This window comes from Lithobates pipiens, unplaced genomic scaffold, assembly GCF_037356315.1.
Source record: "Lithobates pipiens isolate NorthernLeopardFrog02 unplaced genomic scaffold, aLitPip1_a1.2 Scaffold_23, whole genome shotgun sequence".
Taxonomy (NCBI): Eukaryota; Metazoa; Chordata; class Amphibia; order Anura; family Ranidae; genus Lithobates; species Lithobates pipiens.
The window spans coordinates 304,993,868-305,007,662 of record NW_027507785.1 but is presented as its reverse complement, the minus strand read 5'-3'; the positions used below and the strand labels follow the sequence as shown (position 1 = coordinate 305,007,662).

Below are 13,795 nucleotides of genomic sequence, written 5' to 3'. Positions count from 1 at the left end.
ACTGGCAACATATACATCAAGCCAACGTGTTTCGGGGGCATGGACTGCCCCCTTCTTCAGGACCGTTGCTGTGTACTATTTGGTGTGAACAATTCCCATGAGTTGTTGGATCAAGGTTTCTGAATGGCAGGATGCTGACTTTAGTTTTATATGCAGACTTTCACTCTCCTTGTGTAGATTGCATATTCTGGACCCTTCCTTCAACACATTTGGAAAGTATACTGTATATATATAATTTTTTTTAAGTACCTTTCCCATGGTATCCACTTCCCTACTCCTCACCTAGGGGATGATGACTTTTGCTGGTCACCACTCACAGCCTTTTTGGATACGTCACACATCCCAGGAGGCTTTAGGTCTCCTCCAGTCTGTGTTGCCAACCTACCACATTGAAATTTACTGACATGACAAAATTAGTTACAAAATTACAGTTGTAAGTGCAAATTTCTGTATTTGGGCTACAAATAAGTATAATATGCAATTAGCTATATGATGTAACCACTTCTGGACCGCCACACGCCGATGTACGTCCCTACTGTGGGGATGGATATCGTTGTCATGGCAGCAACTAGCTGCCATAACCCTCTTATCCCCGTTGGGCGGCAGTCCGGTACACGATAAAAGAGGTCTCTGCGGCGGAGATCACTTTTATCGGCGGTGGGAGAGGGCCCCCACCCGCCGTGGTCCGGTGCTCTCCGCCGCTTACCCGAGCCATCTGCAGTGGCGGAGGACGAGTGAGGAGAAGATGGCCCACCCATCTCCATGGCACTTAAAGGGACATTTAATTTTTTTTTTTTTTTTAAATGACAATTTTTTTTTTAATTGCATTTTAGTGTAAATAATAGATCTAGAGGTCTTTTTGACCCCAGATCTCATATTTAAGAGGTCCTGTTATGCTTTTTTTCTATTACAAAGGATGTTTACATTCCTTGCAATAGGAATATAAGTGACACCATTTATTTTTTTATTTTTTTAAAACAGTGTAAAAAGAAAAGGTAGAATAAATAAGAAAAAAACGTTTTTAAACACGCCCCGTCCTCCCGAGCTCGCATGCAGTAGCGAACGCATATGTGAGTAGCACCCGCATATAAAAATGTTGTTCAAAACGCGCATGTGAGGTATCGCCACAGAGCGGTAGAGTGAGAGCAATAATTCTAGCCCTAGACCTCCTCTGTAACGCAAAACATGCAACCGGTAGAATTTTTTAAATGTCACCTATGGAGATTTTTAAGGGTAAAAGTTTGTCGCCATTCCACGAGCGGGCACAATTTTTAAGCGGGACATGTTGGGTTTTCAATTTAGTTGGCGTAACATTATATTTCATAACATAAAAAAAAATTGGGCTAACTTTACTGTTATCTTTTTTTTAAATTCAAAAGTGTATTGTCAAGTGTATTTTTTTTTTTTTTAAAGTGCGCTTGTAAGACCGCTGCGCAAATACGGTGTGACAAAAAGTATTGCAACGGCCGCCATTTTATTCTCTAGGGTGTTAGAAAAGAAATGTATAATGTTTGGAGGCTCTAAGTAATTTTCTAGCAAAAAAAAAACAAACAGTTTTTAACTTGTAAACACCACATCTAAAAAAGAGGCCCGGTCTTAAAGTGGTTAAGGTAGCTATTCAGGCAAAAAGCATATTTCTTATTTTATTTTCAATACAGTAAGTAATTGGCTCAGGGACAGGAAATTATAATGGGCGCACACAAACATGAAATTGACTCTCACAGTGACACTGACAGCAGTGTGCAGCAGCACAGATCACCGACACAACACGACCCCTCCTGAGTCACAGTGACAGTCTCTGTCCATGCCAGGTGGTCCCTTCAGTCCCCTCCAGTCCAAACAGCACTGACAGTCCCGCTCCCAGCTTGCCTTGCTCCCGTCCGGCAGACCTGCACACAAGGCTCTGGCCACTCGGCTCCCTTGCGCCATGACATCAAACAAAACGCTCAGGCAACGCCTCCGCCAGACCAGCCCCCCACCGGTACCATCCAAACAGACTGTAGCAGACACTTTGATGGTCTCGGCCAACTCTGAACCCGAGCTGCGCATGCCCAGTTCCGAGCCAAGCGTCACAGCCATATATTTTACTGGCAAACTGTCCCTCTTACTGGCATTTACTAGCAGGAGAAAAGTGCCTGTTTTTTACTGACTGCCAGTAAAAATACTGATGGTTGGCAACACTGATCTGCGCATCTTGTCCATGCATAGTGAAGAGTCGGCTGTAACTGATCAGGAAATCACAGTTGGCTCCCAGATCCAGGGTAGTGGGACAGGCTATGAAGATTTTAGATTGTATGAAGACAATACTGAACTCCATGGGCTGGTATTACCTGTTTTGAAAATGTCAGGAGTTATAGTGCTTGCTTATAGTGCTTGTAGCTGTTGACTTTACTTTTTTTGTAGATCCGGCTAAAGTTCCTCTTTAATTACGTACAAGGGGTCTCCCCCCCCCAAAGGGATCTGAGGGTCATCTTCCTCTCAGGCAGGGGCGGACTGACAACTCATGGGGCCCCCGGGCAATAGGAGATTATGGGGCCCCCAGGCAATCAGAGATTATGGGGCCACACAGTATACACAAACACACACAGTATAAAATCACACAGGTTACACATACATGTACACACAGTATACACAGATATGTTTCTATTGGCTGAGAAGGTACTGGAGAGGTGGGGCAGCTATAATCTCGGGATTTTTTGACCAAAAGGATGTCGGTAAGGGACATTTCAGATGGCAGATGTAAAAGAAAACACAGATTTTTACATACTGTCCCTGGTTTTACTGAGGCTGGCAACCCTGATGGGGCCCCTAGTGGGCCTGGGCCCTCGGGCAGTGCCCGAGTTGCTGAATGGTCAGTCCGCCCCTGCTCTCAGGCCAGTACAGATAATATACATTGGGCTGGTACCCTTAAGTGGTGATCTACCCCCATTCAGACCACAGTCATAGCAGGAACCGCAGTCAGTGCCAAGTTGCTGGGAGTTATATCTTCTCCCTGCCAAGACCTACAATCACAGCAGCTGGCAAAGTGAAGTTTTCTATCATTAACTTTCTTTTCACAAAGTAGCAGTCCTTTGTACAGCCCATAAAGTACTTCTTCTTTTACAATTCCTTCCTTCCTTTTAGCATATATAAAGGTGTATTGCAGCAAACCATGTTAATTAAAAAACACTACACCTTTCATCATGGCCACCAACCTCTATGACATACATACCTCCCAACTTTTTGAGATGAGAACGTGGGAACATCTATTAACAAAAGTATGCAAGCATAGAACACACCCCTGCCACGCCCCCTAAAAGGAGAATTGTACAAAAAAATATTTTTTTGAAACCCGTGTTTTTTTTACCACTACTATTCCTTTATATTGGCTTTTGGAATTTACAAATGCAGCAATTTAGAAATTGGATGAAAGGTTTAGCACTGGAAACACTTCCTGATAGATAAGCAGTGCATTTTATTTACAACTATATAGATCGGACCAAATTGAGGGACCAATGAGAAGGAATGAGGGACAGAGGGACTTTGTTCCAAATCAGGGACATTCCCTCGAAATCAGGGACAGTTGGAAGCTATGGATATACTTTCTGTGCAGCACCTTCTGTACCCAGCAGGAATCTGTCCTTACTATCAAAAGGCCAGTTGGTTGTGCTCGCCTTCCAAGCCAAAAGTTCTCAGTCCTCTCCTGATTACATGGAAGACCATGCAAGAGTCAGGATTACAACATGGAGATGTGATTGTTGGATACCTGAGACTCCCTGCTCATTCTGTCCACTTTGTTCCTCCTATTACTAAAATATTAATTTAGGTTGACTGACCCTTTAGGCTAGGTTCATACTATATGAATTTGTATGAGGGTTTCCCCGCATCCAATTTGCATGTCAGGAGCCTGTTACCGGCTCTCAATGGAGATAGTTTACACAGCTCCAGGACGGCTGCAAAGTGAATTTCACCTGTGTGGCTTCTGGTCCGTTTCAGGTCCGAATGGGCTGCTCCGCATGGAGATGTGAACCCAGCCTTAAAGGTGAACTCTGACCTTACCTTCGGTCTTGCATAGCTGTACAGATTCGTCTCCTGCACACTGTAAATGTTTCGCAGTGTGCATTGGAAGTTGCAGCAAGTCAGATAGGGCCCGCCTCATTTCCTGGCTGAAGGACGCTCAGCATCTTCTAGTCATTTTACTTCTCAGCCTTACTGTTCATGGCTCATCACCACTCATTCACTACCCTGTTTCCCTGAAAATAAGACCTAGCGTGATTGTCGGTGATGGCTGCAGTATAAGCCCTTACCCCCAAATAAGCCCTAGTTAAAGTCCTTTTAGGCCTTATTTTTAGGGTAGGGTTTATTTTCAGGGGAAACTGGGTAGGGCTTATTTGAGGGATATGGCTTATATTGCAGCCATCACCGACAATCACGCTAGGTCTTATTTTGGGGGAAACAGGGTAGTCTTCAATTCTTCCAATCATGGAGGCTCAGCAACAAAATGGCACAGTATCTCATAAAAATAAATGAGGCTAAAGCCTTGCACAATGTCAGTGCTGTAGATCCACACAACACTAATAAATCACTAATATTGGTTTGCATGTGTTGCTCCCTCGCTGGCTGGATGAGCAAAGTATCATTTAATTGCTGCAGAATGTAAAGGTGGCCATAGATGGATCAAAATTCAGCTGGTTCAGTAGGGACCGGACTAATTCTGATCCATGTGTGGCCACTGTCACTCAACAGAAGTCTATCTATCAATTTCTGTTGAACAGACCTGTTGTAAAAAAGACGCATAATAAGCGGCTGCAGCGCTGATCTGTGTATTCTGAAAGCGGAAGAGCCCCCATGCTGTCAGAATACATTAATGCAATGGAGAGGATTCTCCCATCCACCTCAAATGTGTGGATGGGGAAACCAGTTTTTTTTTTTTCATTACTGGCTGAACGAAACAAGCTGAGCCATGTATTGCCAGCTTAAGTCACCAGCATCATCCAGCCTGCCAGAGATGCATGTAAGCAGGTGAGTTTTTTTCACTGCCCTGCTCTGTCCTGCAGGAAGATCCTGCCAAAGAAGAGTGCATGGTGTCCCTAATAGTGCAGCTCAGCAAAAAAAGAAAAAAAAGAATAACTATACCACAATTATTATGACTAAAAATAATAATTATAAATAGGGTTGCACCAATTTCCAAAAAGCAGCTGACAGCCGCTTCTCCTCCTCTCCATCCCGTGGCTTTTAGCTGCTTTATTTAAATCTATACGTGGGGATCTGTGCTTGTAACTCCCCCCACCATCGCACCAATCAACCCTGACTGTCCCCATATCCTCATCCATTCCCCTTCTGTTTCCTCCCCAGTACTCCTCCAGGCACCTCTGGCCCCCCTCCATGCTCCGCTCCTGTCCCCCACTGTGCTCTGCTCCATTCCCCCTCCATGCTCCTCCATCCTGACAGATGGGGCGGAGGAAGGAGACGGTAAATTTGTCATTTACTGGCCCCTTCCTTTTCCGAAAGAGCAGAGTCAGTTACCAATGACTGTCCATTCATAACTGATCCTTGTAAACTGTGTTTATTATGCTTCAGTTTATGAATGGAGAGGAGCCACTATCTCCTGTCCATCCATCTCTAGTACAGCTAAAGCTGCAGAGAAAGGGACTGGGGAATCTGTGTCCTCAGTCCCTTTTCCTGTCTCAAAAGGGAGATGTCAGGGTTCTGTTAAAACCTCTGATATCTCACCAAAGCCCCCAAAAGGGCTGATAAAAAAATAAATAAAAGTAGAAAAAATAAAGAAGTGTAATAAATATTTAAAAGGTTAAATAAAAAACACACTGTAAAATAATAAATAAAATGAATTGTAAATTTTAAATTAAAATTGTAATTTTTTTTTTAAAAAACATTAAAAACTACTGACACGGTCCACGCATCCACAGCTTCAGTGCTGTATATTAATGCCACTGTCACATGACATTAAAAAAAGTATTGGTAATCGGTATTGGCGAGTACTTAAGTATCGGTACTTAAAAAAGTGGTACCGGTGTAACCCTAATTATAAACCCTACTATAATGTTTTGTGGTGATTTCTCTGTTCTAACAACAGTGTGCTTTTAAATCTAGTTGTTGTCCCTGCAGACAATGAAAGTTGGTAGGCATCTGCCCCAGAGTCTAATATCCTGATATTATTGTTCTCGCGTTGAAAAGATCACGGTATGAAAAAGCTTTTCACTCTCAAATTATATTGATAATAGAAGTTTTTCAGCAACAAAATCGTTTAAAAGTTACTTAAAAAAGCGTGATGAGATTGGACAGATGGTGATGTGATTAAATTCAGTGGCCAGAGATGAAATGAAATATAGTTTAGCTGCCAGGGGCTGACTATATGAACCACCAAAAAAAAAAAAACTAATATAAATGCAATTGTTTATGTGTCAGTTATGGACAAGAGAGAACATTATTAATAATACAATAATAAAAGAAAGCAGTACAATTGGCAGACATATTTGCCCTTGTCTGTAAGGTGAGAATCATGGCACATTCTACAAAAAAAAGGGAATCTATATTTTTTTAAAGTGTACTGTTTAAAAAAAATCTGATACTGTATCTATTTTCTTCCTGAAAAGTGGGATGCTCTACTGTGCTAAAAAGGACCCATTTCTGTAGTTGTTGCCACTGCCTGTCCCTTCCTGCCTCCGGCACTGCGCTACTGATAGCTGCAATTTGTTTTGTTCCGAATTTGTTTTTTAACGAATTTCATCAAATTTATTAATTCCAGAAATATCCAAATTAACAAAAACCTGTTTAACAAATGTAATAAATTTGAATATTCACAAATTCGTAAATTCAAAAATTTGGAAATTCAAAAACTGGAAAACTTAAATATTCCAAAAACTGAAATAATAACTAACTAATAATAACTAACTATTAAATTATAGGTATTGGAATTTCCTTTCAAATTTGGCTGTTAGTGAACGTAACGAATACGAATTTATCCGAAATTATAAATTATCCGAAATAACAAATGCCGTATCTAAACAAATGAAACGTAACAAATTAATAATAATAAATAACAGTAATAATAATAAAAACTTTTTATTTTTATTATTAATTAGTTCCGTTCCATTAGTTTAGATGTGGCATTCGTTATTTCGGATAATTTGTAACTTTGGATAAATTTGTATTTGTTACGTTCACCAACAGCCAAATTTGAAAGGAAATTACAATACCTATAATTTAATAGTTAGTTATAATTAGTTATTGTTTTGAATTTTCGGATTTCCTTTCTTATTTTTGAATTTACGTATTTACAAATTTATGAATTTGCGATCATAACAATGACCTAAAAAATTTATAAAAAAAAAAATGAATGAAACCTTGTCTTGCCTTTATCTGGCCCTTAGGGCACTATTTCACCAACTGACACCAATGATAGGGCACAATTCCCCCTAGTGACATCATCATTTGGGCACTATTCTTCCATTAACCACTTAAGCCCCGGATCATTTTGCTGGCCAAAGACCAGAGCACATTTTGCGATTCGGCACTGCGTTGCTTTAACTGACAATTGCACAGTCGTGTGACGTGTCTCCCAGACAAAATCAACATCCTTTTTTTCCCACAAATAGAGCTTTCTTTTGGTGGTATTTGATCACCTCTGCGGTTTTTATTTTTTGCGCTATAAACAAAAATAGAGCGACAATTTTGAAATAATTTTTTACTTTTTGCTATAATAAATATCCCCCAAAAAATATATTAAAAAATATTTTTTTTTCCTCAATTTAGGTTGATATGTATTCTTCTACATATTTTTGGTAAAAAAAATGGCATTTTTATTATTATTTTTTTTTTTACTAGTAATGACGGTGATCAGCGATTTTTATTGGGACTGCGACATTATGGCAGATATGTCGGACATTTTTGGGACAACTGTCATTTTTACAGCGATCAGTGCTATAAAATTGTACTGATTACTGTAAAAATGACACTGGCAGTGAAGAGGTTAACCACTAGCTAGTTAGGAAGGTGTTAAGTGTGTCCTGGGGAGTGATTCTAACTGTGGGGGGAGGGGCTGTGTGTGACACATCACTGATCACCTGCTCCCGATCACAGGGAGCTATGATCAGTGACAGTGTCACTAGGCAGAATGGGGAAATGCTTGTTTACATTAGCATCTCCCCGTTCTTCAGCTCCGTGAGGCGATTGCAGGTATCCCCACGGACATCGATTCCATGGGGCCCATGATCCTACTCACAAATCTCCCGGCAGGGTCACGAGCGCCACCCCCAGGCACGCACGTGACTACATGGCGGCAAATTCAAAGGGACGTACCTGTACACCCATTTGCCCAGCTGTGCCATTCTGCCAACGTAAATGTACATGTGGCGGTCGGCAAGTGGTTAATACCAACAATGGGGTGCTATTTCTCCTATTAAAACAAATGATGGGGCAGTGATGTTGGGGCATTTTCTACTCAAACTGGCTTCAGTCTGGCCTCCCTAAAGCCTTAAGGCCATTAAACTGGCCCTTTGCTTAGAAAGTTTGGAGACTCCTGGCCTAATGAGTAAGCCGATGGTTGAGAGGGGCACAGAGAGCTGTGAAACTGAACTTGGATAAGCTTTTGGGTAGTGCGTTGGACTACTTCCATATTGCAAGGAAGTGACATTTTACCAACTCTTAGACGTGTTGGCTGCAATAGTTTTCTATTTTCTGCCTTTTCCTTTCTTTTGGTTATGCTGTCGGTAATACACTTCCTGTCTTAGGATAACAACACTCATTCATTGTACAGTATCTGTGGTGGAGCAGCGTTGTCATCCTAGTGCAGGAAGTGTGTAAGAAATACAGAACATCTCCCATTTTCTCTTCTATACAAAATGGGGTGGGGGGTGTTCTGTATTTCACAGAGCTGAACCGGGCAGGTCTTATGACCAGGGCAATGCCAGCCATGAGGTCAATTCAGGTGGCACTTTTGATGGCAAATTGGAGGGCAACACTAAAGCAGGAGTGGCCATACGGGACACTCCATTCTCATGGAAGCTTAGCAATGCTGAGCCTGATAAAACCACAGGTCCAGCATTACTGAGTTCCCCGCCTGTCACAAAGGCAGGTGCAGTGGCCGAGCCTCTTCAGTAATGTGGGGCATGCTAAAAGTGCAGGTTTGGCGTCACTTAGAGCAGTGCTTCACCAGGGCACTTCATCTGCCTGTGTGGTATGCCCACACACATACAGGTGATCCTACTGCCAGACATAACCATCTTTGTGGTAGAGTTAAAAATGACCTCATCAAGCAGCATCCACCCCTGGTGCGACCTTGCTTATAAGAATGCCTGAGATAACAGAGTGCATACACTATATTGTGAAAAGTATTGGGACGCCTGCGTTAACACGCACATTAACTTTAATGGCATCCCAGTCTTAGTCCGTAGGGTTCAATATTGAGTTGGCCCACTCTTTTCAACTATAGCAGCTTCAACTCTTCTGCGAAGGCTGTACACACGGTTTAGGAGTGTGTCTATGGGAATGTTTGACCATTCTTCCAGAAGCGCATTTGTGAGGTCAGGCACTGATGTTGGAGAGAAGACCTGGCTCGCAGACTCCGCTCTAATTCATCCCAAAGGCGTTCTATCAGGTTGAGGTCAGGACTAGGGGGCCATGCCCAAACTGTTCCCACAAAGTTGGGCACAGGAAATTTTCCAAAATGTCTTGTTATGCTGATGCCTTAAGAGTTCCCTTCACTGGAACTAAGGGGCCAACCCCAGTCCCTGAAAAACAACCCCACACCATAATCCCCCCTTCACCAAATGATTTGGACCAGTACACAAAGGAAAGTGCATAGAGACATGGATGAGCGAGTTTGGGGTGGAGAAACTTGACTGACCTCGACCCAATAGAACTTCTTTGGGATGAATTAGAGTGGAGACTTCGAGTCAGGCTTTCTCGTCCAACATCAGTGCCTGACCTCACAAATGCGCTTCTGGAAGAATGGTCAAACATTCCCATAGACACTCCTAAACCTTATGGACAGCCTCCCCAGAAGAGTTGAAGCTGTTATAGCTGCCAAGGGTGGGCCAATATTGAACCCTACGGACTAATGCCCTGCACACACGGTCAAACTTTCTGACAGAAAATGTGCGATCGGACTGTGTTGTCGGAAATTCCGATGGTGTGTGGTCTCCATCTGACTTTTTCCATCGGAATTTCCGACATCAAAATCTGATTGTTTAAATTCCGATCGTGTGTATACAATTCGAAAGCACAAAGTGCCACGCATGCTCAGAATAAATTACGAGACAAAAGCTATTGGCTACTGGCCTCTTTATAGTCCCGTTGACGTGGTTTCTGTCGCCTTGTTCTGAACGATCGGATTTTCCAATAACTTTGTGCGACCGTGTGTATGCAAGACAAGTTTGGGCCAAAATCTGTCGGAAAAAAAATCTGATGGATTTTGCCATTGGAATGTCCGACCGTGTGTACAGAGCATAAGACTGGGATCCTGTTAAAGTGCATGTGCATGTAAAGGCAGGCGTCCCAATACTATTGACAATACAGTGCAGGACACTTTAAGTAGAGTTGGCCTTTAATTATGGTCATTCTGTCTTTTAATTCAGTAAATTATTACATTTTAAAGTGTACAGAGGTAAGTAGAGCAGTTTTTTATATGGAAAATGAAGCTTTGGGGGTTACTTACTAAAGGCAAATCCACTTTGCACTGCAAGTGCACTTGGAAGTGCAGTCGCTGTAGATTCGAGGGGGATATGAAAGGAAAATAAAAAAAAAACAGCATTTTAGCTTGTACATGATTGGATGATAAAATCAGCAGAGCTTCCCCTGATTTCAGATCTACCCCTTAGATTTTGAGCGACTGCACTTCCAAGTGCACTTACAGTGTAAAGTGGATTTGCCTTTCGTAAATAACCCCCATTGTGTTATCTTTTATTTCTATTGTTATGTCACTGATGTTAATACAATGTTAATGTTACTGTATTGTGCAAAGGGAGAGATTGAAAAACAATATTACACAGGGTCATACATCGGATATTGAGCGCCCCCCAGAGAGAGCGATGCAGTATAATTCCTGATGGCTGCACATTAGTGAAGACTCATTAGATGTCACGGACAGTTGCTGCCCACGAGGGTTGTAATGGCATGTGAGGATCTCACTGACAATCCGGTTGCCTTGTTTTTCAGGACATGACGGAATTGTAACTCTGCTGAAACATTATAAGCGACCTCAAGATGAATCTCCATGCAATGAATACTCTCAGCCCGGTGGAGGTATTTAATATCCATATGTTCTGTTATAATACTGAACGTCAGGCAAGGGCAACCAGCTGTCCTCCGGCTGGGGAGCCTTGACTGGCATTATATGATTCACTCGGTATCCAGTTTTGTGGCTTAAGCCACAGTGATGTCACTAGCTGCTGCGAAATACTGGCCAGGCCAACAAATTTAAGTTTGCATATACCGAAACTTTTGTTTTTTGTTTTAAATTTTAAATTAGAGAAGGTTAAAAAAAACCTTATCAGTTTGCTTTTTTGCCATTTGTGTGACATTAGTGAGATTTCTCTTTACTTCCTTTTAGTGGGGAGAGGGGAATTTCTCTTACCGTGGAGAGATTTTCTCTCAATCTCTGTTCTATTAGACAGTTGTCATCAATACTGTTGCTTCCATTGGACGTTTTTCCCTCACCTCCTAATCTGATGACCAGTGTATAATTTGGAATTCCCAACTAGACACATGCACTGCCCAAAAATGTGTTCGTTTTAATTTTCGTTTCATTTGTTTCTTTTTTTTTTTTCGGGTCATTCTTTATGATCACAATTAGTAAATTTGTGCATTTGCATGTTCGTAAATTGGTACAATCACACATTCGTACGTTCGTAAATTCTTACGTTCGTAAATTCTTAATTTTGAAAATTAGAAAATGTGTTTATTCGTACGTTCGTAAATTCGTACATTCACACATTCGGACATTCGTACATTCGTAATTTCATACATTCGGAAATGAGAAAATTTGGAAATTTGAAATGAGGAAATCCGAAAATTAGAAATTCTGAAATAGTAACTATAGGGACACCCCACTTTTAAGTACACAATGGGGTTTATTTACTAAAGCTGGAAAGTGCAAAATCAGCCTCACTTCTGCATAGAAACCAATGAGCTTCTAACCCCAGCTTGTCCAATTAAACTTTGATAATATAACCTGGAAGCTCATTGGTTTCTATGCAGAAGTGAGCCTGGTTTTGCACTTTCTAGCTTTAGTAAATAAACCCCATTGTGTACGAATACAAATTTATCCAAAGTTATGACTCATTCAAAATAACGAATGCCGCATTTAAACAAATGGAATGGAACAAATGAATAATAAATAATAATAATAAGAATAAAACGTTTTTATTATTATTATTGTTATTTATTATTATTAATTCGTTACTTTCCATTCGTTGGGAATGGATACAGCATTCGTTATTTCAGATAATTCGTAACTTTAATTTGGATAAATTTGTATTAGTTACATTCACTAACAACCAAATTTGAAGGGAAATTACAATACCTATAATGTAATCGTTAGTAATAGTTAAGTTATTATTAGTTAATTATCAGTTCCTATTTACGAATTTACAAATTTACGAATGTATGAATTTACAAATGTGCAAATGTACAAATTTACGAATGTACGAATTTACAAATTTTCGAATATTCAAATTTACGGGTTTTCATTAATTCAGATATCTCCGAATTTGTTAAAATTCGTAAAAAAAACGAATTTGGAACAAAACGAATTGCATGTCTAATTCCCACTCCCTTTTGTTTTGATGACAGTAGCCATGGGACAAATAGAGAGGGTACACCACTCCAGTGGGACACAAACAGCAATGGACTTCTGCTCCCAGTAAGCCCTCTTCAGGCCCTGCCAACCCTCCTGGCTGCAGCTGCCTGACTTCACTTCCCCATGACACTGCAATCCTCCCTACTGGCTTCACACTCAGCTCTGACTGTTTCCTCAAAGTCTTCTCTGGCATGCCTCTCCAGTCCTCCTGATAGCACATGTCACTCACCAACCCTCATGGCTGCAAACCGTATGTTCCCTCCTGAAGACTTACCCAGCAATTCTAGCTCCTGTTGTCCTCTCTGACTCCTCTCTGTTCCTCCTGTTCAGATCCTTCATCAGTTCTTGAAGGGATCCGTCCTGCACCCGAGTCCCAGGCCCAATGTCACCCCCCTCAGACTGGGGAGCTCCCTCAAAGGCCCTGACAGCCTAGTTCTTCCACCCGACAACTCCTCCCCAGCTGGGCTGACCCTAGGTATTTCAAGGAGGCCTTCCCCCTGCAAATCCTAGTTGGGGATTAGTCAGGGCTCCTTGAGACACCCTAGACAGCTCCACCTCTCTTCCCCGCCTCTCTTTTAGAATCCTCTAGAAGTAAAAGGGAGGTGACAGTGGAGTGATGCTGTCTGTGAGTCACTGCTGCTACTCTGAGCCACTCCCAGCCCACACAGATCAAAATAAACAGGCCTAAATGTACCTGCACTCACCAAAATATCTTACTTCTAGCACCTAGTAGTAGTAGAGGGTGCTGTACCCTCTTGCTGAATTTAGTTACAAATGTCTACAGCTAAAATCTGAAGAAAAAAAAACAATACTTTTTTTAGATTTGAAACAAAATAAGGAAAAAGTTATCATCATTTCTAAATGTTGAGGATTTTTGCTGTCCCACTGAACCCTCCTGCCCTAGGCAAGGGCTCACGGGTGTCATAATACTAAACAAACCCTGCCTGTGACAATGCATAGACCGCCAATGGCGACAACTGGGTACTATTCAGTTCATAA

At 41.5% G+C, this 13,795-nt stretch overlaps 1 protein-coding gene across 1 annotated transcript in view; it reads left to right on the top strand.

The window, feature by feature from the left end:
* The window catches only part of TNNI3K (TNNI3 interacting kinase), a 391,224-nt gene that overhangs the window by 90,116 nt on the left and 287,313 nt on the right, over nucleotides 1–13,795 (top strand). Inside the window, exon 12 of the mRNA XM_077450470.1 lies at nucleotides 11,155–11,241. Within this exon, the coding sequence (XP_077306596.1) occupies nucleotides 11,155–11,241 (87 nt within the window). The remainder of the gene's footprint in view (nucleotides 1–11,154; nucleotides 11,242–13,795) is intronic.